General features: G+C 54.2%; 10 protein-coding genes across 10 annotated transcripts; 7 read left to right on the forward strand and 3 right to left on the reverse strand.

The window, feature by feature from the left end:
• Positions 1-16: 16 nt before the first annotated feature.
• Positions 17-3,897, reverse strand: BKA78DRAFT_354818 (uncharacterized protein; the record flags this gene model as incomplete). Its single annotated transcript, XM_066891796.1, has 7 exons — positions 17-612; positions 764-869; positions 915-1,027; positions 1,075-2,877; positions 3,241-3,409; positions 3,624-3,810; positions 3,857-3,897. The coding sequence occupies 7 exons, from the start codon at positions 3,895-3,897 to the stop codon at positions 17-19; spliced, it is 3,015 nt and encodes a 1,004-aa protein (XP_066741816.1).
• A 261-nt stretch (positions 3,898-4,158) lies between these two features.
• Positions 4,159-4,627, forward strand: BKA78DRAFT_320158 (uncharacterized protein). Its single transcript, XM_066888919.1, has one exon. It carries the CDS (start codon positions 4,416-4,418, stop codon positions 4,617-4,619), a length of 204 nt encoding a protein of 67 aa, XP_066741817.1. The 5' UTR covers positions 4,159-4,415; the 3' UTR covers positions 4,620-4,627.
• A 90-nt stretch (positions 4,628-4,717) lies between these two features.
• Positions 4,718-6,720, forward strand: BKA78DRAFT_332607 (uracil permease; the record flags this gene model as incomplete). The annotated part of the gene is made up of 7 exons (XM_066889999.1): positions 4,718-4,878; positions 4,932-4,984; positions 5,036-5,242; positions 5,290-5,314; positions 5,360-5,562; positions 5,609-6,439; positions 6,491-6,720. The coding sequence occupies 7 exons, from the start codon at positions 4,718-4,720 to the stop codon at positions 6,718-6,720; spliced, it is 1,710 nt and encodes a 569-aa protein (XP_066741818.1).
• Positions 6,721-7,324: 604 nt separating this feature from the next.
• BKA78DRAFT_173945 (uncharacterized protein) lies at positions 7,325-7,849 on the forward strand. Its single transcript, XM_066883297.1, has one exon. The coding sequence runs from the start codon at positions 7,425-7,427 to the stop codon at positions 7,809-7,811; it is 387 nt and encodes a 128-aa protein (XP_066741819.1). The 5' UTR covers positions 7,325-7,424; the 3' UTR covers positions 7,812-7,849.
• Positions 7,850-8,245: 396 nt separating this feature from the next.
• On the forward strand, positions 8,246-8,649 carry BKA78DRAFT_320162 (uncharacterized protein). The gene is made up of 2 exons (XM_066888920.1): positions 8,246-8,380; positions 8,444-8,649. The coding sequence occupies exons 1-2, from the start codon at positions 8,336-8,338 to the stop codon at positions 8,588-8,590; spliced, it is 192 nt and encodes a 63-aa protein (XP_066741820.1). The 5' UTR covers positions 8,246-8,335; the 3' UTR covers positions 8,591-8,649.
• A 4,662-nt stretch (positions 8,650-13,311) lies between these two features.
• Positions 13,312-16,880, reverse strand: BKA78DRAFT_255004 (PGAP1-like protein-domain-containing protein; the record flags this gene model as incomplete). The annotated part of the gene is made up of 6 exons (XM_066884956.1): positions 13,312-13,750; positions 13,805-14,031; positions 14,080-14,248; positions 14,296-14,650; positions 14,696-16,559; positions 16,608-16,880. 6 exons carry the CDS (start codon positions 16,878-16,880, stop codon positions 13,312-13,314), a joined length of 3,327 nt encoding a protein of 1,108 aa, XP_066741821.1.
• A 1,168-nt stretch (positions 16,881-18,048) lies between these two features.
• On the reverse strand, positions 18,049-20,559 carry BKA78DRAFT_320166 (DEAD/DEAH box helicase-like protein). The gene is made up of 2 exons (XM_066888921.1): positions 20,246-20,559; positions 18,049-20,196 (listed from the first exon to the last, which is right to left on the reverse strand). The coding sequence occupies exons 1-2, from the start codon at positions 20,495-20,497 to the stop codon at positions 18,409-18,411; spliced, it is 2,040 nt and encodes a 679-aa protein (XP_066741822.1). The 5' UTR covers positions 20,498-20,559; the 3' UTR covers positions 18,049-18,408.
• Positions 20,560-20,730: 171 nt separating this feature from the next.
• Positions 20,731-22,692, forward strand: BKA78DRAFT_354822 (uncharacterized protein; the record flags this gene model as incomplete). Its single annotated transcript, XM_066891797.1, has 1 exon — positions 20,731-22,692. One exon carries the CDS (start codon positions 20,731-20,733, stop codon positions 22,690-22,692), a length of 1,962 nt encoding a protein of 653 aa, XP_066741823.1.
• A 329-nt stretch (positions 22,693-23,021) lies between these two features.
• BKA78DRAFT_332610 (major royal jelly protein-domain-containing protein) lies at positions 23,022-24,409 on the forward strand (the record flags this gene model as incomplete). The annotated part of the gene is made up of 2 exons (XM_066890000.1): positions 23,022-23,075; positions 23,177-24,409. 2 exons carry the CDS (start codon positions 23,022-23,024, stop codon positions 24,407-24,409), a joined length of 1,287 nt encoding a protein of 428 aa, XP_066741824.1.
• A 668-nt stretch (positions 24,410-25,077) lies between these two features.
• BKA78DRAFT_173997 (uncharacterized protein) lies at positions 25,078-25,450 on the forward strand. Its single transcript, XM_066883299.1, has one exon. It carries the CDS (start codon positions 25,176-25,178, stop codon positions 25,392-25,394), a length of 219 nt encoding a protein of 72 aa, XP_066741825.1. The 5' UTR covers positions 25,078-25,175; the 3' UTR covers positions 25,395-25,450.
• The last annotated feature ends 1,143 nt before the right edge of the window (positions 25,451-26,593 follow it).

Raw genomic sequence — 26,593 nt, forward strand, 5'->3', positions numbered from 1 at the left:
TTTGCGTCGAGTCCATCTACTCTTCTACCGAATACTCATCAATAACACTTCTTGGCTTTTGGAATTCGCCAATCGGCTTGTACTCCAAATCATCCAACCCAAACGCCTTTGGACCGCCCAGCGCAACACCTCTTTCTGTTCCAGTCCATCTTTCTGACGCCGTGATTCCAAGTACAATCACAAGCAACCCGTAGCGGTACTCTGGCGTCCCAATCGCCTCACCGTTCTGGGCGTCTATGACGGAAATCAGATCCGGGACAATCGCAAGCGTCTCATCACTTCCGTCCTCCTTCTGCTTGAAAACGGCAATGTTTTCGTTCTTGAATGGGATGCGGATCCGGCCGTCGTACTCCCTGGCGCCATCCGCCGCGTCGTTGACGTCTGCAGCATCGATGATGACTTCGCCCCAAATGTGCCCCTTGCGGAGCGTGCGCTCGACGCCAACGATCTTGCCCTTGAAGAGCACTTTGGCGCAGCCGCTGCCACCGACTTCGGCCACGATGGACTCGGCCACCGTGTCGATGCTGTTGGATTGCCGTGCGGCGTGAACAGCGCGCCCGATCCTCCAGGACAGTGATATGGTGTGCTCGACGGCCCATCGCCGCGTTTCCGCTATGACATATCAGCACATTCGAAGCTCCGGCAGCAGGCCGCAAAAGAAATGCCGCCCGAGTCAGAGAAGGGGCGCAATGCTTTCTGTGTGCCGCGTGATCTGCTGACGAAGTCTGGGCTGACGTTTCTGTTGCTAGGACTCAGTACTCACCACCAGTGACGGGTCCTTCGGCACACCCGACGTGTGAGCCAAGCTCTGAGAGGCCGGCGCGGAAGACGCGTTCGACCGTCTCGTCGCTCGTGGCTTTTGTCATGAACTGCACTTGTCAGTATTGGCTTGACGAATGAAAGAACGTACATACCACTACGTTTCCGTTGCCGTCGCACATGGTTGTTGGTAAGAAGACTGTCTTTCTCTCTGCAAAAACCACTGGCGTCGTTTGCCATTTGGTCGGGAACGCACGACCCATCCAGTCTTGAAATCCATTAGTCTGATCCAAGTATCAGGGAAGATGAACTGACCTCCATCCACAGTTGGGATGTTCATGTTGCTGCTAGCACCCAGAATCATACCCTGAAGACCGTTGCCGCCGCCAATCTCCAACGCAATCATGTGCGTCGCCTTCTTGTCTTTTGCAAGGCCGTAGAGCTCCAGCTGCGCCTCCATCATCTCGTCTCCTTGGAGCTTCTCGATGCCGACAGTCGGCGAGCCGGCACCACCACCGCAGCCCACCTGATCATCATCCTTCAAGTCGTCGGGGTTGACTACCCTTACTACCGCACCGGAGCGTATTATGCTGCGGAGACGCAGCATGTGCGAGTATGGACTGCCGCCGCCGCCTGTGCCTAGGATATAACAACCGCACGAGATCCAGGCCAAATCTGTCTCGCTCACATACCAAACTCTGTTGATGACCTTGGGTTTGTATGTTGCAATGTCGACCTGGACGTCTTCGGTGGGCTTGCCTTTGCTTGGGGCCCCCTTGTGCACCTTTTCCGGCTCCTTCTCATCCTCTTCTCCATTCACCAACATCTCATCCTCCATCTCGCTGGAGTCGTAGACGCGGGAGAAGTCGTACTCGCCTGCCGCGCGAACGATGAACCGACACTTGTTGGCGATGTAAGGCAACGGGAGCGTGTCCATCTCGGCAATCTTCACCGTCTCGCGAGCAGCACCCGCCTCGACCGTTTTCTCGATGGCCTCTTTCGATACCTCCTCGAGCACCTCCTTTGTCGTTCTCTTGTCTGTCGACTTGACCGTGTCCACCACGGCACTTACACCAGCCATGGCGGCTCCGATGGCGTTGGCGACGCCCGCAAACTTTGGCTTGAGGACTCTCGACGCCCCGGCCAAGTTGTCTGGGGCAATGACTGCGCCGCCACCGACTAGCAGGACAGCAATATCATCTGGCGACGTCTTCATCGTGTCAATGACGCGTTCCAGCATCTTCTTGACCTCTTCTTTGTATGCGGCCACCTCCTTTTCGCCAATCGTCGCCACTTTTGCTTTCTCGCCAATCTCCACGGTTTCATCGCCAGCAACCGTGTAATCAGTCGCCGTCGGCACCTTACCACCAAAGACCAGAGCCTCCTCCTGAATGCGGTAGCCAACACTATCCGGACCCACCGTAACTTTCAGGGCCTCAACATCCTTTTCAACTCGAACGATCGACCCACCGCCCAACCCAATGCTCCGAACATCCGGACACGAGAAATTCATCCGCACGCCGGCAAACTCGCTGTACGCCGCCTTCTGACGGGGAAACCCATTGGCCTGAAGCAATCCTACGTCTGTGGTCGTGCCGCCCAAGTCTGCTATCATGAATGGCTCACGTTTCTTGGCCATACCATTCTTCGCTCCTGTGGTCCCCATCTCCTCCGCCACCAGCACCGCTGCGCCGCGCATGCTGTTGGTCGGCCCCGAACTAAACGTGCGAATGGGACAGCGCGCAGCCTCCGCGCCGCGGAGAACAGTGCCATCATTCTGCGTGACAAACACCTGCACGCCGCTGCTTCCAAGCACGTTGCGCACGGCGACATGGAACCGCGCAATGGTGCGGCGCGCAAAAGGCAGGATGGCCGCGTTGAGAATCGAGGCGTTTTCGCGCTCCAGGAAGCCCAGCGCGGCGATGGTGGAGGATAGCGTTAGTGTCGTTGATGCTGGCAGCAGCGGACGCAGGATGCCGGCTGCGGCGTGCTCCTGGTGAGGCGAGAGCGGCGAAAAGGTGCCGATGAGCACGACCGAGGGGATGGCGAGGGCGCGAATTTGCGAGGCTTGAGAGGCCAGCTCGTCGGCGTCGGGGTCGGAGATGGTGCGCCCGTCGACTGGTGGTGGTTAGTGGTGAGTGAGAAAGGGAAGGAGGGCCTTGGAGCATGGAGTGTTCGAGAGGAGCAATCTACCCCTGGACTTGAACAGAATGAAAAGACAAGGAGCATTCGACCCCATCAACGACAAGTGCTGAGGTAGCTTTCGGCTAGCCCTGCTAAGAGATGGTGGTCTTGGTGCCATGGCTTTTGAGCCATGCCCGTCATGCCGTCTCCTACCAACGGAGCACGAGACCGCAACTGGGATGTTCTTCGGAAAGCGGAACGAAAAGGAAGACTGGTGCATAGCACCTCTCTGGAAATGTCTTCGTCTCGCTCTTCTCTTCTCCTTTTGCATCGAAATGAGGAAAATCAACTACTCACCCTCCAGTCCTCCAGACACTTGCGCATGGTGTCCGAGGACAAGCTCGCTCAGGTCATCCGGCCAGTCGATACATGGCGGAGCGTGCTTGCCAAAGGGCCCTGACAGGCGGATCACAGCGACTTTGGCAAGACGGCGGGCGTCGCGTTCGACGACTGCGTTGACGAAGTGCTGGATTCCGAGGTTAGCATGTGGGGATCTACTTGTCGGCGGAGAAATATGTCCCGCAACTTTTCCAAGATATGCAGTTTTTGGTCTACATCAAACTTGACCGAGAACGAAGAGCAAACAAGACCAAAGACTGCATCTCATTTTTGCTGACACGCGTCTTAGGGCAGATTGAGGAGACACTGAATAAACTAGAGATTTGGAGTATTTCACTAACCGTCGTCCCAATGGTCACACTAGCCACCTCATCAGGATTGACCTTTGACTGCTCAAACATGGTCCTGAGAGCATCTTCTATGCCATGACTAGGGTCTGCCGTCGTAGGAGCCTTGTGCCAGGCGATGATGCCCTTGTCTGATTCTGACGTTCGCAGCGGATCGATGATGACGCCATCGGTATTGGTTCTGGTGGAGTTAGAGCTGCTTTTCCAATCTTCATTGATTCACGAACCCGCCAACATCAATGCCAATACGCAGTCTCTTTGCCGTCATGGTGTTCACGCTGATTCTACCCGGAGATGTGTGATGTTCGCGCGCGAGCAATCTCAGTCCAAGTTCATTCAAAATTGGGACACTGCGACTTTTCAATGCGCCATAATCCCATCCCACGATAGTTTGAAGGCGTTGAGGAGGTTGAGAGATCATCACGTGGGCTGAGGTTATCGGCGGCGATCGGCTTGTTGCGAGCGAGCCCGGATCCCAGAACAACCACCATGGATTCGCCGGGGACTGCCGTCTTCTCCACATTGTTATCGACCCTCGACTCCGCGCCGACTCCGCGCTCGTGGCGCCCGACCTAGCTATGCGGGGATTAGACTCACACCACCAAGAGGCTCTCTTGGGCTGTCACTGCAAACAGCCAAAAGCGTTCGGTCGACATTCGTCCGAGATGTACAAAGAGTACCAAACGGCGCAAGATTGAATGGATCCAGGAACAGCTACTGATTCTGTTGGGGTCGAGATACCTGGCCGAGCCCTGAAGATCTGTATCAGCAGCGACCACAAGCAGCATGCTGCGCGTCAACAGCAGCCGCACTAGAAAGGGTTCGCGTCTACCAAAACAAGACGACCCTATCGGCAGTCACCCACCCTTGGCAGCACACAACTCGGGACGCGGTTGCGATAACGAAAAGTCAAATGGCGGCAGACGGCCTCTGTTTTGCACGTTGCCACCCGAGCTGCTTATCACGTCAATGGGGGACCAAAAATCATGAAAAGCGTTCCATGACCCAACTGGTGCGCCACGTTTGTTTGTTGCGCATCATCCCGGGACCAACTCGAACCAGCTGCTTGCCGCTAGCTGCTACCCGCCATGTCGTCGCTGCGAGAGCGCGCCGTCGTTTGGAAGGAAAAAGCAAGGCTCCATGGCAAAGAGGAGGAGCACGAGGACGCGACCACCTGGAGCAACAGGGATTTGATCCCGCTGCCGCCGTTTCGGCGTACCTGGGGCTGGTTCCATTTCTTTGGATACTGGTAGGGCGAATTGCTTCCGAGGGAAAATGGCAGACTTGCTGAGACGTCCACAGGTGCATTAGCAGTCTGAACGTGACCAACTGGCAGACACCAAACACTTTTCTGAGTATGTTTGATTTCTGCCCTGATTTTTTGCTCGGCACTGACTGTTTTCTAGCTTTCGGTCTGTCTGTCGCTCAATCTATGCTGGTCATCATCGTCGGCCGAGCTCTCATCTGCTTTTTCGCCATTTTGATTGCTTGGTGCGGTCTCCGCTGGCACATTGGATTCACGGTCCAAAACAGATTTACGTGGGGTTTCCGGGGCAGCTACATTGCTCTTCTCCAACGTATCCTACTCAACTTCATCTGGTGCTCTGTCCAATGTGAGCCCCCTTTTTCGTTAACGAAAGATTTTGCTAACTTTTGGCAGGCTGGAATGGCGGTAGACTTGTTGCGTAAGTCGATTGAGAGGGTCGAAGTTCAGCACTGATATCTGGCAGCGTCTGCATCACCGCGATATGGCCCTCTTTTGCCACGATGAAGAACACTTTGCCTTCTTCCATGCCAACTACGACATATGAGTTCGTCGGCTTTATCGTCTTTTGGTTTTTGTCGGTCCCGTTCCTTTGGATCCGGCCAGAAAAGTTCAAGGTCCCCTTTGAAGTTTCGGCAATCTACTGCGGCCTTGGAATGATCTGCATGCGTAAGTTTTGACACGGCAATTTTCGCGCTCGATTCTGACTTGTTAGTGATCTGGTCGCTTTCTCAATCAGGAGGTGTTGGCCCACTGTGGTCGCAAGGCCAGACGATTCCGTCCGGCTCGGCGTGGAACTCTTCATGGCTGATTATGAAGGGTATCAACCAAATGATTGGCGGTATCGCCGCCGGCATCACCAACGGCAGCGACTTTTCCCGCTATTCCAAGAACGCGAGGCATTACTGCACGGGCACAATCCTCTCAGCCTTCCTTGTTGGTGTGCTGGTCAGTCTGGTCGGTCTCGTCGTAACCAGCGCCTGTCAAGTCTTGTACGGTGAGATCTTCTGGAACCCGCCCGACCTGCTCATGCGCATGATGGACTCGGGACATGGCTCGTCCAAAGCGCGCGCTGGCGTCTTCTTCCTCTCGGTTGGCTTCGCGCTGGCGGGCATGTTTGAGAACATTTGCGGCAACTCGGTCGCCGGCGGCATTGATCTGGCGGGCATGTGGCCGACGTACATCGACATCCGCCGCGGCTCCTTCATCACCTTCCTCGCCGTGTGGGTTGTGCAGCCGTGGCAGCTCATCAACCGAGCAAAGACGTTTGTCGCCGTCCTCGACTCATTTGCCGTCTTCCTCTGCCCCATCATGGGCGTCATGGTGTGCGACTTTTACATTCTGCGCAAGAAGCGCATCCAGCTCACCCATCTCTACGAGACTAAAAACTCGGCGTATTGGTTTTGGAACGGCCTCAACTGGCGGGTCATCCCAGCCTGGCTGTGCGGCTGGGCTCCTACAATCGGTGGTCTCATCTGGACTGTGCAGGACAAGACGGATGGTCCAAGGCCGCTGTACAAGCTGTACTACATGGCCTTTTTAGTCGGTAAGCTTATCTCATTTCCTAAAAGACGTTCTGTCATACTGACTTTCACAGGTTTCTTTGTCAGTCTGACAATCTTCTACATCCTCAACAAACTCTTCCCCTACCACGGCTACGGCGACTACGACGAGACAGACGTGTACGGCACCTTTACGCCCAAGGAAGCCGCCCTCATGGGTGTCATTCCAAATGAGGGTCACGCCGAGGTCATTGACGGCATCGAAGAGTCGCCGCCGCCAACTGAGAAGCGGCGGCCATTCGAGATGGTGACCAAGTTTTTCTGATCTGATGATTGATGTATTGCGGCGTCTTTTGATTTGTTGATGTTGATGATACTACCCTTGCTGTCAATGCTGTTTGGATGATGGTAAAGCGCTGGCCATGTGGGCGTCGTTCCTTGCCTGTTGTGTCGTGGATTCTGTCCAGGCACATTATTTATGAATCGAAAGGTTACTGGCGCTGACCTGGCGCTTCTCCCTTTCGAGTTTGGCAAAGGTGCATACTCCGCTCCTGGCTCACGTGCAGAATCTAAGCTGGTACCTGTACTATCTAGTGTCTCGTGGTCCATTCGCGTCACCCGCGTGACCACTTAGTCAATGCGGGCTTGCGCTGCGAGTATAAATAGCCTCCATTCTAAGGGTCATCACTTCTGCGCCATCGCTCCGAATCATTCTTGGAAACGCCAGCTCAGTTTCATCGGCTGCTGTCCAGAATCCTGGTGGAACGCGAACGTTGACTGTTGGCGCTGGTGGGTGTCTTGTCCACTTCGTCGACCGGTGGGAATTTGAGAAGAGGTACAGAACTTCGCTGAGCTCAGGATCGCTCCCCGAAATCTCTTCGCCTCAATGGAGACCCGCGGCATCGCGCCTGTTCGTCTGTAGCGACACCATTGCTGAACGACGATTTTGTCTGACTGGTAATGTGATCCAATTCGCAATCTACGGAGTCGCGGCGGCGACAGAGAAAAGTGAAAAGTTGGTAGTAAATCATGCCACAAGTAGTTCGTGTCAGGATCCTTGTGCATGCTACTTTGCAGCGGAGCAAGCGATCTGCAGGTCCCTCGTCCAGCGAGGCGTGCGCCGTCTTTTATACAGGGACTTGCCGCACAGCCTGCTCAAGGACACCCGTGACTGCTGGCCTGGCATCATGTGCTTTACTGACTATCCTGGGTATAAAAGTTGACAGATCGTCAACAGACTGCCAGCTTTTCTCTTCAAGCGCCGCTCATTGCCTATGGCTCATTCTCTATCTAGGTTGCGGACTACCGCACCTACGCATTCGCAGCTTTGACTGTTCTCATGCTCTCTTCTTGACTACACTTCCGCCTGTGGGAAGTGTGCTTCTCGGATCAGTTGAATATTTGCTCGTTCCATAATTGGGAGATGCTGATGAAGATTTCGATGAAATGATGGAAAGCTGCATGGTGTCATCTGGCGCAAACAATTCACTTCTCAGTGACGCTTGTTGCGTCGATCAGCTTGAGTAGGCCCTTCCCTAGTCGAAGAATTCAATGGCTCCAAAGAAACAGGCCAGAGTGTGGACTTTTGAGACGGGATGTGGCCACCAACAGTCCACCGACTTGTTGGACTGGACCTGGTGGATTCCCGTTGGATGTCTTGACTCTTGTTCACTCCAGATACCACTGACTTTTGTACAGCGGCTTGAAGCTTTGGCCCTTCATCATGTGCCGTGACATCTAACCACCTATCATGTGCGCCACCAGGCTCAATCCACGTGCCCTGTAGACTATGGCGAGTATATAGTTCTTGCGGTTTCACTGTTCTGTCCACTCCATCGAACCACCCAACTCCTGGAAACTCTGATATTTTCGCCGAGTTGTACTGGGCTCAGCGGAGAAACCTCCAATGACTTGTTTCCTGGCAGATACGCCGTCAAATTATGGCGAGCGAGAAGGGAGGCTGCCCAAGTCTCCATAGTCATGAAGCAAGTAGCTCAATACTGGATAATGCTGAAACTCAGCGGCTCCTTTTGCTGACAGGAAAGCAGCATTGCTGTTCAACAAAAACTTCGACCCATGGCTTTGTTCAGCCTACTAAGTCGATCGAGCGACAGACGACTGGTGAGTTTGTTGGTGCTTTTTGGTCAAAGGACAACAACAGAGGCACAGCAGTTCCGAGAGTGGTCGCCATATGATCCACACTTCGAACTGAACGGCTTGTATGCTCTTCAAAGATCGAAACGTAGCAGCTTTATACTCGACAGCAAAAGTGATGTCACATGCGGAAGCGCTGCGGCCTTGGAGACCTCGTCATGGGTTCATCTGCGGCATCGCGCTGACAGGCTTCGACCGGTATCTTCCACGTGCTTCATTGAGTGTGCAGCTGGGCTGCGGACGCCTATAAATACAGACTCTCCTGGTACTCACTTCTGCTGTTCCAGTGCCTGTCCACCTCCTGCTTTGGCATGACTTCTTGGAATCACGTCGTACCAACGAACAAAAAACTTGTTTACCAAAAGAGCGGGAACTTTCTGCAGTCTCATCAATGTACATGCAAGACGCAGCGGCAGTTCTGGTTATTAGGGATCATCGTTTTAAGGCTCTGATCACTCCCAGCATTCCTCAATCACAGTGCTCACTGAAAGATCAACTCAATTTCAAAGTCTCACCAGGAGCTCCCAAGAAGCCTTCGTTGACCGCCCCTGAAAGACATAGTCAAGAGTGAATCCAAGACGTCATCAACACAGATTCAAACTCGACTGAGTTGCCGAAGATGCCGCTTTCACGAACTGCCCTGAGCAACTCCTTGGGAGTGATCTCGCATCCACCACGTGCCTTTTCCAGGAGTAAGTCATATTCATCGCCCCTGACAGCTAGCTGCCTGGTTCATTCGACTATATAATGCAACCTTGGCCCCGTCTCTTTTCCTTTCCCTCCAAACAGCAGCCCGCTTTTTGGAGTCGCGTCAAGCAGTTGCTTTGCACTCCGGCGGCGCTTCGAACCTTACCCGAGCCGACTTTCCTTTGCCCTTTGCCCCCAAACCAGATCGCCCATTTGCCGTTTCGGGGTCGAGAGTTCGAGTCAAAATGGCGAAGCTCACCGCAAACAGACAATGGCGGTGGACGCAACGAAGATTGGCCGATGAAGACCAGTACTCTGACTTCTCACTTCAGTGTTGAGCCAAGAAACCAGTATCGAAGAGCCTTCGAGGGCAGACGGTGTCACCTGCACCAAGTCACCGAGCATTTGGCTTGGATCGTCGGATAGTCGTCCACGCTCGTCCCTATATAAACCTCCTCCTTTTTCCCACACTCCTCTTCCTTTCTTTCCACACACCAGTCCACAAACGAATTTGCCCACTCGGTACGCAAATCGACTTGGGGCCTTTGTGCTACATGCCTGGTATTTGTCATGCGCCTGTTTCACTTTTCTCGGGGAGTTGGACTTAGACCTAGTGTCCTGAAATTCAATGTCTCGCGATCAGTGCATGGCAAGTGACATGACGCGACATAAAGAGGAAGAGAAGCATCATGCTGTCACGCTTAGAATTTTGAATGAGAGAAATGAGAATGTCTGAGGTCAGTCAGATCAATGGGCCCCGTGCCCCTGATCAGGAAAGTACTTCCCGTGACGACCAAAGGAAGGCGCGAGCATATAAGCCTCTATCTGCGACGACTCTCTCCTCCTTTCTTTGCCGAAAATGCGGCCCACGAGAAAAATGCATGCAGCAGACAATCGCACGATCTCTTTTCACTGCTGGTCCTGTGGAAGAGTCTTATTCACTCTTTTATCCTCTCTATCTTTCGGGCAAGGGAAGCCATCAAGTGCAAAGATTGCCTGCATCAAAGTGCGTAAGTCGGGAATGAAAAAAGTCCCAGCACAGGAATGAGAATGAGGAACACCATGGTCCAGTGGCGCTTGCATCAAGATGGAAGCGAAAAGACGACATATTTCAAGTAAAAGGGCAACGGATAAAGAGAGTAGTTAACGAGGCAAAGGCCAAAACGAAGTCCAAAGTCATTCATGACCATCTTGCTCCCACCAAGTTTCGCCAAAAAGACGGACGCTTCAGGAGTCCTCATGCATAGAGGACACGCCTCATCTTTCTCAGAGCTAGGGTTATCCCCTTGACGCATTCAAGGGGAAGGGGCATAGCTTGTCAGCTGTATGACACATGCCCCCCGAGCGATCTCGCACGCAACCACCTTCATCGGAGTCAGGTATAAAAGCTTCCCTTCCCGGCATGTAATCTTCCTCTGCAACAGTCCACTCCGTCAATTGTGTCAGGTTCTTGCACAGATTCGGGCAATCATACCCACTTTGGCTGGTGTGCAACAACCATGACTGGTAGTTACTTTTCTTCCTTCCCCGTGGCGCAAGAAAAGGCATGCCAAAAGCAAAGCACTCCCCTCGAAGCCTTCCAAAACCGGCAAGTGTCGGCAGACTCAACATAAGGACCATGACGGAGAGCAGCATTTTGCAGTAGCGCTTGAAGCGGAATAAATTAAGAACAGCTACCGCCCGACGGGCAGATTTCAGAGGCAACTTCTGCCTGCGACATACTACATGACCTTACCCCTGACGCCTCCCACTCGAAATCGAAGGACTGAGCGCGTGACCATTCCCGCCAGCTCCAGGTATAAAAGTAATCCCTCCTTCGCCTGCTCTCCTCCTTTCCTCTCCACACAGCAGTCCTCGACCCCGCCATTTGAGACAAGACAGACGGCCCACTGTTCCTTGGAGGGTTCCATTCGTACTTTTGAAGAGATGACTGTCCTTGTTTGTTTCTGCGTCGGCAGAGCTGGGTCAACTTGGCAGAAATGCCAGTGTTGACGTGGTAGAGACTCTGCGTGACCGTGATGGCGGATGTCATCGAAGGACAATGATGGAGAACAGCAACATCTTGTGCTGTGGCCCAATACGTGCGGTCCGGGAATTTGGCTTTCTCGCACACAACAGTAACTACTCAGTCGATCAAACCACTGCCAGAAATTAGCCCTGTTCCCCCATTGACTGGCATGCTTCAAGTGACCAGCCCCTGGCACCTGACCCCTGATCTCTCTCTGAACCCGTGACCTTTAGCCGCCAAAAGCAGCTATAAAAGCGACCTCCCCTTTGCCTACTCGCCTCCTTTACTATCCACACAGCAGTCTTGTATCGAAAACTATAAAGAGTATGATCGATATGACTGTGGCTGTGGAAGTACGAGTTTGACAGCCATTTACTCTTTTCTCTGGCTTCTTTCGTGTCTGATGTGGTCGACTGCGGCGGAGCAAGCACCAACTCAAATCTGACGAATTCTGAAGATTCCAAAAGGTGTGTTCCATCAACGCGCAATGATGAAAAAGAGCACACCTTAATCAAGCCTGGAAATCTCACTTCGCGCCGCTTCCGCTTGTGTTTGGATTATCTCGGCCAATCTGGTCAATCCAGTGAAGACGGGTTAGTTACACCAGTGACTTGCTTGCTTCAAGTGGCCAGCCCCTGACACCTGACCACTGACATGTCACCAGTCCTGTGACCTCCAACCGACTGTCAAACGCAGCTATAAAGTCCCACAATCCTGCTTCCTCCTCTCCCTCCTTCCTCTCTACAGAGCAGCTCCCTCGTCAGCTCTAACTACACACGAAGACGTCACTGTATCTTGCAATCCGTTGGAGAAACTCAGTACACTGCGTGCATGGCGTGCATCGATACTCACTTTGCGTCTTTTGTTGCGTCTGTTTTTGCTCACTCGTTCGCGAGCCCCCAGGGCTACGACAGCGCAGTGGTTGATGTCTAAGCCTTCATTCACGCAAAGTTCTAGATTCCACTGACAATGCGAATTGCGGCTGTTCAACATCTTAGGTTGGTACCTGTCCAACGCCGTGAAAGCACGAAGAAAAGAGCGTGTGAATCTCACTCGACGCGCAAGACAAAAGACAGACAGAAAAGACTCCCTGTCTCTTCCCCCTAACCAGAGTGCCTGCGGTGATAGATGCGTCCTCAGATTGAAAGCCCAGCCGATTCGCAAGACAACACCCTTTCCCCTACTCAACTCGTCCATCCATCGCTGCTCCCGCACCCACTAATCCCGTGACATCCAGCCGTCACCCGCAGCTATAAAAGCCCTTCTCCCACTGCCTCCTCTCCCTCCTCCCTCTCCACAGACAGTTTCCTCTGCAGCTCCAAAGATACATGCAACCGTTACTGTGTTCTCCCGGCCAGAAAATACAGCTCTACTGCGTGCATAGCACTGGTGCACACGCACTTTGGCGCTCTTGCCTGTTTCTCAGCTCGTTGGTTAGCCACGGAGCCCGTGATAGAGTGGGCGTCAGAGCCTCTGTGCCTTGAGTCCCAAGGAACGACGCGCCGACACTGCGAGCTGGAGGACGGCGTCATGACTTGGCGATGGCCAAGTATAGTCTCAGTCCGTACGACTGACAGACAACACCGAAGAAAGATGGATGGATAATGTAGAAAGATAGATAGACAGCCGCCCCGCTTAGCCCCAATTCAATCCAGTCCAGTCCAGTCCAGTCCAATCCAGTCCAATCCAGCCCAACAAACCCTGATAGAGAAAAATCGTTACATCCATTCCCATACAAGCCAAGTCCGATCGCGCGTCTACAACTCTCGTCTCGTCCCCATGAACTCTCCATCCCACCGCCCCCTCTTCGTCAAAAAGAAAAAAGGTCGAACACCGAGGCAAACCCCCACACAGGATAGGAAGGGTACAAAGGTTGAGTAGTAGGGGGCTAAGACTTTACTTTGGCGCTTTCATTATCAACACAATAATCGCTCGGTTGGCCACCAGACTCGGAAGAAGAAGAAACAGACAAACACCAAAAAACCCCACCCGTCCACGCCGTTCTAACCGTCAGGCTCGCCTCGCCTCTCTTTCTCTACTCCACCCGCCACATTACTACGACTACTCCTATGGTCTTTTCTTGACCTTGCCCTGTCCGCCCAACCCTAATCCGAGTCCCCCGAGCCCACCACTGTTGCCGCCGATGCCGCCTCGTCCGGCACCCGGGCCCGCTGCAGCACTTCCGCCGGCGCCGGCGGTGCTGCTATTGCCGCCAACGTGGTGGCCGACACCGACGTGCGCCATGCCGATGCCGGACGAGGAGGAGGAGGAGTGGTGATGGTGGTAGTCGGGCTTGGTGGCGTCGCCGCTGGAGCCGTCGCCGCCGAGGAGGTAGCGGCGACCCAGGCGATGGAGGTGCGAGAAGGAGGTCGATGAGAGGTGAATGGCGACGAGCCAGGCGCAGAGGATGTTGGCCAGGTGGTGCAGCAGGTAGGCGTAGGTGACGCCGTAGATGGCGGCGTAGGCGGCGAGCGTGAAGAGGAGCGCGTTGGTGAGGTAGCGGATGCTGGTGTCATGTCAGCTGAGCCCTTTAGAAAAAGAGATATTGGGATGAGCTTACCGGTTGGGCACCCTCGGAATCATGCGCCCCGTGCTGAGCGTCTCGACGAGCAGGATAAAGGGCATGATGGATAGGATGTTGTGGTGCGACGAAAAGGGCGTGAGCCAGTGGACGGCCAGATTACGGATCCAGACAACGAGAACGGGGACGTTGATGGGGAGGATCCAGATCATTAAGATGAGCATCGAGTGCGCGTAATTGTAAAAGTTGTAGTTGGCCTCGGATCGCTGGTCTGCGTTAGTATGCTGCAAGGGAACAAGAGTGCTCCGGCTTACTGTTTCCCGCGCGATCCGGAGGGCCCTGATGCAGGTTGCTATTTGGACGATGCAAAGGACCATGTACGCAAAGTGGTAGGGTATGAACGTTGAGACCATAAAGAGCAAAATGCCAGTCGTGACAACACGCTGTCTAGTGGAGCTAACGGCAAAAGCCGCGGGAGAACGTCTGCGCAAATCAGCATGGATTATTCAACGTGGACTCGAGTTTCTTACCTTCCCTCATCGCATTTCAAAACAGGCTTGACGAATTGGAAAATGGCAGTCAAAACGTGCACAGTCACCAAGGTCACATAGTTCATGGCGATGCAGACGCCCGTGGTGATGACGCCAAACAGAGGAACGAGAAACCAGAAAAAGGAGTCCTGCGTGCCCAGCAGGAGGTCGTTTTTAGTGTAGTCTAGGGCAGACTCGGTGGCATTGCCACTCCAGAACGGGGACCAGCGTGAGTGGCGGGAGCCATGGCTGGCATTCGCAAAGGACATGCCGAAAAAGGTCAGAGCAATGAAAAGGACCGGAAGAGATGATCGCAAGCACTGGTTGCTACTCTCGGAAAAGGACATGAAAACGCCTGTATCCGGTTAGTTTGGTCAGGTTGCATGTGCAAGAGACTTACCCGTCTCATCATAGACCTTGAATTGCTTTCTAAGAATCAAGGCGACAGCGACCAGCGGGAATGTCGCAAAAACGACTCTATAGCGCATCCAAAGCTTTCCCATGCTGCCAAAAAGGTCGACATCAAGCGACAGGTCCAGAGGTCTCTCACAGGTCGGATCGGTCCAGAGTTGAAAAGACAGGGCATTAAGAGCATCTGAGCTCTTGCCGCGCTTGAATGGAGGCGGCATGTACGGCGCCACTCCGTGAAGATTAATGTCGGCTTCTTGAACGTTGACGTAGAACTTCGACTCGTACACCTCTTGAATGTACTGCCGGAGAAGTGGGGTGAAAAGCGGCTCATCCTTGCATTCCTTGTTGTGGATGCGGAGCTTGTACGCCAACAAACTCGAGTGAAGGGCCGGAATTTTGACATCCATGACCATTGGACGCTTCGCTGGGAGCTTCAAGTGCAATCCGCTCGATAGCAGCTGTCTCAATCCCATTTTCGTCTTGATAAGGGAATCCGACCTCGCGCTAAACTCGGCAATGACCCAGCCGCTGGTGTGCTCCGCAGCCTTGTCGACCACTGCCACAAATTGATGGTCTGCAAGATCTTCCAAATCGTACTGAAGATAGGAAAACGGTTGTCTGTTGTCAAATGGAAACTGCGATTCCTTGGTTGACGCCGGAAGCGTGACAATGTCGTCGGCTGCGTTCTTGCAGGCCAGTCGCGTCGAGCCTGTACTGTCCCCGGAAAGATCCATGTCCATGGAGAAAATGGCAGCAGACTGCCCCGCCTGCAGAGGGAAAACGCTGCAAAAGAGAACCTCCAACTTGCCGCTCTGACCGGACGCATCGAATTGCTGATCCGTGAGAAGAGTGAATTTGCGACCCTCAGGAGCTCCTTGGGGTGGAACTGGAAGTAGGTAGGCCTTGGGCTTGCTCGTTTGGCCAAGGGATCGGAGAGACAAGCGCTCTCCTTGAGAGATGATTGAGTTGGAATTATCTTCCAGGGTCAAAAGGGTCCTTGGGTCCTTGTGCGGCAGCGTCTTTTCTGCCACATCCTCCAAGCCAGTCAGGAACCATTTTTTGAAAATGCGCATTCTTTCGGCGCGCGGGACCGTCTGCGTTGATCTCGAAACGTCCACCACGTCGTACAAGGCGCGTATCACGCTTTTCCGTAATTGGTCGCACCAGGTAATGGCCAGGTGATCCATTCCAGTCCAAACGTGGGGTATCGACGGCGTGAAGACTGTAAATCCGTGGGTCTGCGGCACCAAAGAGGATGTGCTGGCGTAGTCCGAGGGCACGACTGTATCAAGGCCTCCTCCAGCAATGGAAATTAGTGTAACGTGCCACAGCGGATTGTCATTGGCCCACTGCTGCGAGTATGCATGTCTCCAGTAGCTGTTGATCTCCTTGTACGTGTTTACAATCTCGGCGTCAAACGAAACCGGGGGTCGCGCATGCGGAGCGGACAGGGTGACGATGGTGTTGATGGAATTGGCCTGGTAGTTTGGCATTGTGAGCATGGTCCGAGCCACGATGCCTCCCATGGAATGTCCAACGATTATGACGGAGCTTGGGTCCGGTAGGTCGCCGCTCCTGATGGACCTTTGCGGGTTGTGGTAGAGGGACAAGATGTAGGCCACGGCATCGTTCAAGTATTCGGCTTGATCCAACAGCGTCTGGCCGTGGAACGCGGTGATGTCCTCGTTAAAATCTACCGAGAAAAAGTCGAGGGCTCTCTTCCCGTTGGCGAGGGCATCCGGATCGTTTTGTATCCAGTCGTGATAATGGTATGCGGCTTCGGCGGCCAGAGAGCGAACCTGGCGGTAGCTGCCCGCGTTTCCGGGGATGAAAAGGACGGGCACACCTTTCACCTGCAATTGGTCAGCGGATTATGCGAGTCGCAAACTGCTCGTCCATACCCTGGCGTCCTCATCAATCAGGCCCTCCCTGTACATGTATAGCGAGTATTTGCTGGCGAATCGCGTGTGCTCGGTATCAAAGTCGTCGAATTTGACGTAGGCTGCCCACATTTGCGACATGGCGCAGCCTTTGGCGTCCAATTGACGTGTAAAGAAGCTCTGAACAATGCCAAAGAGCATGAGGGCCGCCAGCACCATTGTGCCCAGGGTGAGCAGAGACAAGTTCCACGGGTTGCGCCATCTTGACCTGCGGCGGCCGTATCCTTCAGCCATGTCGTCTGGTATAATGTCCCTGGTGAGCATATTGGGTTGCAGCAGGTCCTTGTCCGACAGGGCCGAGGCGCAGGCCGTGGTCGAGGCGGTGTGGGTGTCGGTCCAAGCGCGCGACTTGGTCAAGCTGGATCTGGCTTGGCCAGTGTCATGATCTCTTCGGCGTCGCTCTTTGGGTATGCTCGCGCCGTCGGTCGAGGAGCGCGGAGAGGGAGAGGTAGGGAAGCGGTGGTGGGTCAAGTCGTCGCCGCCGACTCGGTTATGGCCATGCTCCGGGTGCAGACCACGCGAAGGTGCCGGGGCTACTGCTAGTAGGGCGGCCGCGCTTGACGTCGGTGTTGGCGTCGGTGCCGGATCCGGGGTTGAGGTGCTGTTATCTTCGTCGTCCTCCTCGGTCGCAGAGCCAGAGGGCCGTCTCCTCATTTAAAGTAGGTCTGGTCTTGGAGAGGTCGAGGTAGACAAAGGCGGAGGGACGGGATTGGTGATCGGCCGGGGAGGGAGCCGAGAAAAAAAGGACGAGCGCGCACAGCCTGAGCCTGGAGCTGGAGCTCACCTCACCAGACGGCAGTCGTGAGTCGAGTTGACGCAGGCCAAGGCTGATGTTGGAGAGCGAGGTGGGTATTGCGCGTCCTTTGCGGGGAGAGGAGAGAGATGGAGAAAGCAAACGAGCGACTCGGCGGGACGGCTTCTTGCTGGCGCAGCAACAGAGTGGAGGCGAGGAACGGTGTCGATGGAGGTTGAGAGGTGGTTGTCGGGGATTTGGAGAGGGAAAGGAAATCAATTGTCTTTGACGGACGGCACACTGCACGCACAACCATCTCACCAGTCCAGGATGGAGGGCCGCGGCGGGTGACCCGTGCTGCACGTCGTTGTTCTCTAACCGTTCTGCAAGGAGCTGCAGTCTCGTCTCCTTCGTCTCCCACGTTGGCCATCTCAGCCTCTACTTGGCGCCTGTCACCCACATCTAGTCTTTGATCCTGCCGTCGACTACTACCAAGTACAATCATGCAGTCAGCACTTCATCTCATCTTCGTGGTGGCTCAGTAGAAGCACGCCGTGGCGCCCATGCGCCCCCCATTATCGCCCACTGATACAGCAAGATCATCGCAAGAGTGCCGCCTTGCTGTCCCGTTTCGGCCTCTTCACCACCGCCATACCCATCCCGGCTATAAAAAAATAAAAATTGGAAAAATACACCGTCAAGGCGCCCAAGGAGGTCTCTGTCGCCGCTGACTAACCCTGGGCCGCTGCTATGATGCATCGCAAAATGTCCCAAAAAATACGGCACTTCGGAGCTGTCAATCTGCCATTGCATTGCTTCAACAGCCTCCCCCTGTTCGGCTCTCAAGTCGCCCTTGTGACCCCCTCCCCTCGTCGCACATTCAAGCCGTTGCGTGCTACCATGCCCGAGTACCACCATCCACCACCACCATCAATTCATCCATCTTGCCGTGCCCCCCTGAGTCCCGCAGCCGTCGCGGCGCGTCACACTGTCAGGCATCACGATTCATTCGAAACAACAACACAACGCTTAGTTTTGCTCTCCTGCCGCTACCGTGCTGCTGCTGCCGGCCCCGTCATTCAGCGGCCCAACCGTCACCACCGGGTTGAGCTTCGCCATGGCATGCTGCTGCCGATGCGCCTCCCTCTCCTTCCGCGCGCTGGCTGCCCGCATCTTCTCAAACCGGCCCTTGGCTCCGTGCTTAATCCTGGTAATCATGTCTTGCGCCTTGCCCTTGTTGATCTCTCCCACTGCTAGCTTGCCGTCGTCGTCGCGGAACTTGTTCAAGAATTCAATCTGCGCCTCGGACGCCGTCTTGGTTCGCCAGCTCTGCCACTTTTCTATAAAGATGAGCGGAAACCTTTCCGCCGCAAACGTGTCGGCCGCACGAATCGCGTGTTCGAGCGACGGCCCTTTCGCAATCACCTGCGGCTTAAAATACGGCGATCTAGACTTGCGGCTCAGGTAAAACGGCATGGCCTGTGTGTGCTTGACCACGAAGAGCTCGGGGTCCTCCTCGTCTCTCTCCACGATCAAGAACCCTGCCTGATTGCACGTGAGGGCGAACCGGTCCTGGCCCACGCATACCCACGCAAAGTTGCTAAGCTTCCGCACCGCTTGGTCGATCTCAGTGTCGTCAAGCAACTCTTGGATCGAGTCGTAGTCGGTAAACGTTACAGTGCTTCTGATTTCCGTGTGCTCCCCAGCCGTGACCGTAGCGACTTCTGCAATCTTTTCCTCGCGCACTTTTTCTTCTTCTTTTCGTTCTTTGATCTTTTTGGCATCCTCGGCACTGGCTTGCTCGAGAAGAGTGTCTGGATCTAGGCCAAGGAGAGTAGGCGTGGTGACGATGCCGGTCTGGAGAGCAGCAACCATGTCAATGATGTGGCAGTCTTTTTTGTCCGGGTGCAAACGCATCCCGCGACCAATCATTTGAACTAGCAGACTTCTGGACCTCGTTGGCCGGGCTAGAAGCACGCAGTCAATGTTGGGAATATCGGTGCCCTCGGTAAATACACCGCAGTTGAGCAGCACTGGATACTCATTGCGTCTGAATGCCTCGACTCGCTCCGAACGAATCTTGTTGGGCGTGTCCCCAGTGACATATCTCGCATCAATGCCGTGCCGACGAAAGGTTGCCGTCAGACCTGTGAGATGCTCCAAGTCGACGCAAAACACCAGGGTGGATTTTCTCGCTTCTGCCTTTGCCAGCCACGACCGCACAGCGATTTCATTGATCTCGTTGGTATTGACGGCTTGCGACAGCGATGAGGTCTGGAAGTCACCATTCGCCCCGACCTTGACATTGGAAAGATCCGCCTTGGTGGATACTGTCGTGAAAATGACATCCGACAACCAGTTGTCCTCAATCATTTCCACGTAATCCTTGTGGTAGACGACATGGTCGATCACGGTACCGAGTCTTCTGCCATCAAACCGCAAAAGTGTAGCAGACACGCCGACGAGCGCAGTCTTGGGATTCGTGTTTTTCTTCAACCTAAACCAGTCCAGAACCTTGAGGTATGTCTCGGCGACAATGTGGTGCGCTTCGTCGACTAGGACGAGCTTGAAGCGGCGCGGATCGAATTTCTCGATTCGATCTCCGGAGATGATGCTCTGCACCGACGCGACGGTGATGTCGGCGGCGCCAGACGCGTGTATGTTGCCCATCTCTATGTCGACCGTCTTGTCCGGGTACGCATTGGCGCAATGCTTCGCGGCCTGCTCGACCAGCTCGCGCCGGTGTGCAAGAATGAGCGTCTGTGTCGCATACTTGTCCGGCGCAGGTACACGATCTATGAGTTGTGTGAAGATTACCTGCAGGTGGTCAGCAACGCGTCGACGCAGGCGAGCCCGCGGTGCGCACAGTTTTTCCACTCCCCGTGGCCAGGGACACGCCGAGCCTGTTATGGCCGCGACTGAGATAGTCCAACACGCTTTGAATACATTCTTCCTGGTAGTCGCGTAGCTGTATGGGGATTCGCGTCGCGAGCGGCGCTGGACGTGGGAGTGGCGTCTTTTGCGCCTTGGTTCGAGCGTAGCGCAGACCGGTGAGGGAGGACCTCGGACGGGCCCCGAGGACTGCGGCTCTCAGCGCATTGCGACCGGCTCGCAGCATGAGGCAGTAAATGTCATTTGAAATGTGGGTTGATGCTGGATTTCAGGACATTTGGATGGATCGAGCTGCTTCGACAGAAGTTCTGGCCAGCATCCAGGCCGCCTGTTATCTCCGCGCTAAGGCCGGGCCTAACCAGCGGTCCGTGCACACGCGACGATCAAACGAAGAAAAGCCGGTCCCATATTTCTCGTCCGGCCATTGGTTGAATTCCCTCACGATTAACTCTCTACAACATGAACGACGCCGCCGTTGACACCGATGGAAGCGTCTATGAGGACGAAGGCGCCTCTATGAGCGATGCTGAACCGACAAAATCTGAACCGATAAAATCTAAACCGAAAAAATCTGAAAAGCAGCCCAAGACCGACTCTGCTGCGTCCAAGAAAAGAAAGAGACGGTTCGATGCGGGCGACGGCAGAGCGCGACGGTATCGAAAGATTTATTCCCATGGATATCGAGACCTGTACAATGCCGACGTAGAAGATGCCGTCGACTTCTTGCCTGTGAAGAAGCATGGTCGCCCCCCGCCCTCACAGATTGGAGCCTCATTCTGGACGACAGCGGAAAAGCAACGCCTGTTTTCTGCGCTTGAGAGATATGGCAGAGGCCAAATTCAACAACTGACATCCGCTATCCAAACCAAGTCTGAACCCCAGGTTCGCGAGTACCTTTTGTTGTTGCAGCAAGGCGCCGTCGAAGTCTTTCTCAACGACAAGAGATTTGATTACAAGCCAATCCGTCTGTTTGAAATCCCAGCTGCGCATGAGATTAGTGAAGAATGCTGCAAAAAGCTTGACGCGACATCCAAGGCGCTCTCGTGGCACCAGTATTCCTTCGAAGCTAGGCAGGAGCAGGAAAAGCACGGTGAGTTTTGGCTGCTTACTCCGGCCATTGCAGAACAAGTCAAAGAGGCTTTTCCAGAGGCTGCGCCGACACCAACGAAGAAGAAGCGTTGGGATCGGTACGAGGTATACCAACCAGAGAAAGATTCCGACCAAGAGTTGGATCAAGAAGAGGAAGATTTGGACGCAAACGCCAAAGCCTTGCTCAAGTCCATTCCTGCCGCATCCCTATTGGACCTGCCGAAATGGATCAAGCTGTCACACAATGTCTTTATGAACGCTGGTGGCGACAGGGCGGACGAGAATTGGCGATCGATAGTGGAAGAGAATGATGAGTTGGGCATTTTCAACACGGCCTTTTCGGATTTCCATCGCCTAGCCGTCAGCGTCACCAAAAGACTCGTCGCGGCCGCCTTGAACCAGGCAACCTCCAGGCTCAGAGCTACCGATCGAAATTACGACCATGCTGCCAAGCCGTCTGTCAGCACGAGAGATGTTAATACGGCACTGGATATCCTCAACATGCCAAGATCAGCAAAGAAAGTTTGGACCAATATACCCGCACGTTGTGGTGTGCAGGTGTACACCCAAGGCAAAAATGGCGCCGTTGCTAGATATCTTGATTACGACGAAGTTGAGCGGGAGCTAGGCGGCAACCCCATTCCGACAAGACCCCAGAAACAGAAACGGGGTGAGGACTTCGTCGACGATGTGAAAGATGACGCATACAAAGTGGATGGAAGCGGAGCTGCGAAAGAAGGCGGAGAGGACAGTGATGATAATAACAAGGGAAACAAAAACAAGAGTGACACCGAGGACGAGGATGCAAAAGAGGCTGCGGAGGTGCAAGAATATGAGGAGCAGATGGATGCATACGCAGAGGATCACGACATGCTCCAATCTCAGCTGGAAGAGGCAAGAATGTGGGAAACTCTCGATTTGCCAACGCCAGAAGTCCCGCAAAAGGAACTCGGGAAGCGCCCGCGGAAACCAAAGTTTGCCACAGATGTCGACGATCTGCTCGATTGGAGAGAGCTAGTCGACTACAAGGCGCCTTGGGAAAGGTTTGGCCGCCCAATTACGGAAGCTGCCTTTGAAAAAACCCAGCGGTCTCTCATCGATCCGCCAGCAGGGCCATCGAGAGTGCTCCCCAGGAAACAGATGACAGCAAACGAGGCTCTCGCCAACGACGCGCCACCAGAGCGACAGGAGATTGAGATTGAAGGTGACCAAGCGCGATATTTTCCTGTACAAAGTGCTTCTGAGACACGACAAGAGGACCAAGTCCCGGAAGAGAACCACACGCACGCTCCCACCAAAGAGCCACAACAAGCCGAAGAGGCTGCCACATAAAACTGGTAGATCTGGCTGCCTTTGCAACCAAGCAGGCTTGATCGGAAGACGACTACAATCACCAAATGGAATGGCCGAGGAGTCATCATCATCCGGTAACAAAAGCCGCATTCCAAATCGCATTATCTCCGAATGATGTTCCTGTATCGCCGTTGCGGCGTGCTTGGCTCTGTAAGCTTAAAAGCTCTAATAGATGGGCATGTACAGAGGCGGGGGGTTGGAAGCGAGGGGGATCAGCCATCAGCCGACGCCATGGCGTCATTGTTCCGCTGCCATGGGTGCGAACTACCACGACGACATGCCAGGTCGATCAAGTCTCCCGAGCCGACATGCGAGATTTGGTCATGGTTGCAACGCCAATGGCATTGAAAAGCAGGGAGTTGGTGCGCCTCTTTCCAAGACTTCTTCACACCACCTTTGATACAGTTCACCAACTATGGAGATGCTTGCCCTCTTTTGCTTGGTCGCTACTGCTTTGGCGCAGATCACCTTTCAAGATGCCTCTGGCACAAGTCTTCGCACGGACAACGGCTCCTATGGTCCTCCGCTAGAAGAGATTCATTATTACTGGGACCAATGGCCTATTGGTCTTTCCGTATCGAGCACAGGCCGTCTCTTTGTGTGCTATACACGCGGCGACTATTCCTACACGCTGGGAGAGGCTGTCAACAAGACGGCAGAGAAGCCCTATCCGTCAGCAGAACTGAATTTACCTGTCTCTCAACTCGGCACCAGCTTCAATGGCATTCCCTTTGGCAGCAGCGACTCCACCGCCTTCATCAGCGTCCAAGCTCTCTACATAACCCCCGAGACCCCAACGCGTGACGAGACGCTTTGGGTCCTCGACACTGGACGACCCTCAATCAAAGACTCGAAAAACAAAAGTACGACCTACTACGCTTCACCAGGAGGTCCCAAGCTCGTTGGCATCTCCCTTAGAAACGATTCGATCTACGAGACCTTTGCCTTCCCGGCCTCCGTCCACTACCCCGACAGCTACATGAATGACCTCCGCTTCGACATGCGTGCCAACATCAGCGCCGGCGGTCGCGGAGTAGCCTACATTGTCGACTCGAGCGACGAAGGGCGTCCCGGCTTCATCATACTCGATCTGGGCACTGGAGACTCCTGGCGCCGCCTCACGCAGCACCCGTCTGTCCTCCGCGTGGAGCGAGACGTGCCGTCGTACTTTGGCCACGCCTTCTACCAGCGTAGCGTCGGCTCGCCCATCTCGACGCTCAAGGAGGGCAACGATGGCATGCAACTGTCTGCGGACGGCGCCACCATCTACTACTCGCCGCTGACCTCGGACGTGCTGTACTCAGTACCCACCGCAAACCTGCTCGCGCGCGACACTGGCAACCCACTCGCGGAGCTGGCCGCCGCGAACAACGTCAGCTGCCTCGGCCAGCGCGGCGGCAATGCCAACGGTTTCGAGGGCGACTCCAACGGGCTGGTCTACATGCTCATGCCTGAGCACAACGCCGTCTACTACTACGACCCGGCTGATTTGCAGACCCACACCTTTATTCGTGACCCGAGGATCATGTGGCCGGATTCGGCGAGTGTGGCTGAGGATGGGTATTTTTATGTCAATATCAATCAGTTGCCGTTCCAGCCGCAGTGGAATGATGGTGTCGATTTGAGGGTGAAGCCGGGGGCGGTGCTGAGGGCAAAGCTGCCACGCGGGGGGAGCAAGATTCGTGGGTTGGTGTAGGTGGGATGGGGTGTGAGTGCTGCTCGAGGAAAGTGGCGGAAAAGGAGTGGCATCTACGACTGTACTGAGGGGGCACGCGAAGATTCTTATGGATACCAACAACCCAAATCAAAGTCAATGGCAACTTCAAATTTTCCATTCATGTCTATCCCATACCCCAACTACTCAACTCCCTTGCCACGAAAGCAGCGTGCAAACCCGTACTTCCAGCTCAATCAAATCACCGCCCCTTTGACTAATCCTACATCTCCTGGCCTAGTCACTACACCATTCGCCCGGGTCCGTCCTACTCATCTTCGCCTACATCCCCTCCCAAGTCCAAGTTTCCCCCGAAGCCTGAATCAGATTGGTCAGAGTCGTCCTGGTCATCTTCCTTGGCCTGGTCAGATTCATCCTGATTAGCCTGACAGGCTTGAACCAAACACCAAGGTTCCGAGCCATGCGTTCAACGCGAGCCGTCTTGTCTCTGCGCATTTCTTTGAGATGGACCAGGAACTCATCCTTTTTCCAGGCTGCCTGTTCCTTCTTGACCTTCTCTGAGAGACGTTCTCATTGTCCAAGAGTTTGGTCGAGTTCGTCCTTTTGGTCTGCTGGACGGCTTGGCATCTGGCTTCGATCGATTGACTTGAGCGCAAGATGTAAATATCTTTATGACATCAGATTGGCCGAAGCGGACGACCTTGCCGATGCACTGGATGTCTGACGCCTGTGTCCAGAACCGATTGAGTAGGATCAACGTTTTGGTTTGCGTAAGGGGCAATGTAAGATGAAAACGCTGAGCCCATGTCGTCCATATCCCTCTCCTTTGCCATTCTCATTGGCCCTTTTCAATCTTGCACTCACGTGCATTGAGCTCCTCCTGGGTCAAGGGGCGCTCCCGCTAGACATTGTCACCATCTGCATCTTCTTCCTCCCGGACGAACACATCGCCAAAAAGGCACTAAACATGATCCTAGTGGATCTCGTCAGGCTCTGGGTTGATTGAGCCGCTTTAGCACGCGAGAGCGTCAGATGCGAAAGGTCCCTGACAAACTGTCGGCGCATGTTGGGATCTTCGTTCCAGTCATGAGGACGAAGGATGAGAACCTCAAGGTCGTGAGGGACGAGAGGTAGGCTGCGGAAGAACTTCTTTGAGTCGCGCTGGGAGCTAATTGTATGTCCTCTGTACTCGTACTGCGCGCTGCGTATAGTGGAGACCTGGACTTGTGTATGGACACTTTGAATGACCATCTCTCCAACTTGTATAGGGCATCACAATGGTCCTTGGACTCCCACTGCTAGGCCCCCTTTAGTATTGGATAGCGGTCGCAGTGATTCCATCTTACTCTGAATTGATTGATCTTACTAGGTCGCTCCTGCACGCAGCTAACATGTCCTCTTTGTTGCTCTTGTTTTGCTACTCGAGGGTCGCCGTGTGCGCATCGTTCTCCGAATTTACTCGGCCTCCTTGGCCGGGAGCGAGCTTTTGGTGTTGCTCAACTGCGTCTGTTTGTTGGTAACGCTGGTCTGCAACTCTTGGGCCTCTGACCTTTCCTGCTCAAGCTCCGATTTGACCCGTCAAATGTTGATCTTTGCCTCCTTGAGTTGCCTGTGCTGTCAATTTCTGGTTCGAGGACAAGCCTCTAGTGATTGAATAAGCTCGTGGTAGCAAAGGCTAGATCAAGGTTGTAAGGGGAACGGCGAGATGCCGGCGCAATGGAGGTGAAAGCAACGGGATGCTCAGGGGGTGTGAAGCAGATCGCGTGGCGCCTGAGGCTGGATAGATGATTGACGAGAAAGCGATTCTGGTGCGGATGGAGGTCCAGAGGTCATTCTTTGCGGTAGAGTCAGCAAGACAGTCGCTTATACGCATGGCCGGTGGCGCTCGACTTCAAGAAGCAACTTACCCTTGTGCATGATATCGTACGAATACAAGTGATTGCTCGGTGCTGGCGGCTTTTGGCCATGCAACCGTCCGAACTGGAGACATTCGTGTCCAGAGACTTCCGAGTAGCCAGTGGAGGGCGCCAGTCTTAATGCTGTGGGATTTAATATAAGACTGTTCGACCGCGCAAAGTACGGACAGCCGTGTTGTCGATTTTTTACAGTTTTTGTGTGAATTGTCTATATTGGAGCCAGTAGCTGATAAGCTGGACGTTGTGGAGGGAAAGCGGTCTTTATATGGCGATGGCCTCTCGCTTGTAC

This window comes from Phyllosticta capitalensis (genome assembly GCF_038381095.1).
Source record: "Phyllosticta capitalensis strain CBS 128856 chromosome Unknown BKA78scaffold_8, whole genome shotgun sequence".
NCBI classification, from domain to species: Eukaryota; Fungi; Ascomycota; class Dothideomycetes; order Botryosphaeriales; family Phyllostictaceae; genus Phyllosticta; species Phyllosticta capitalensis.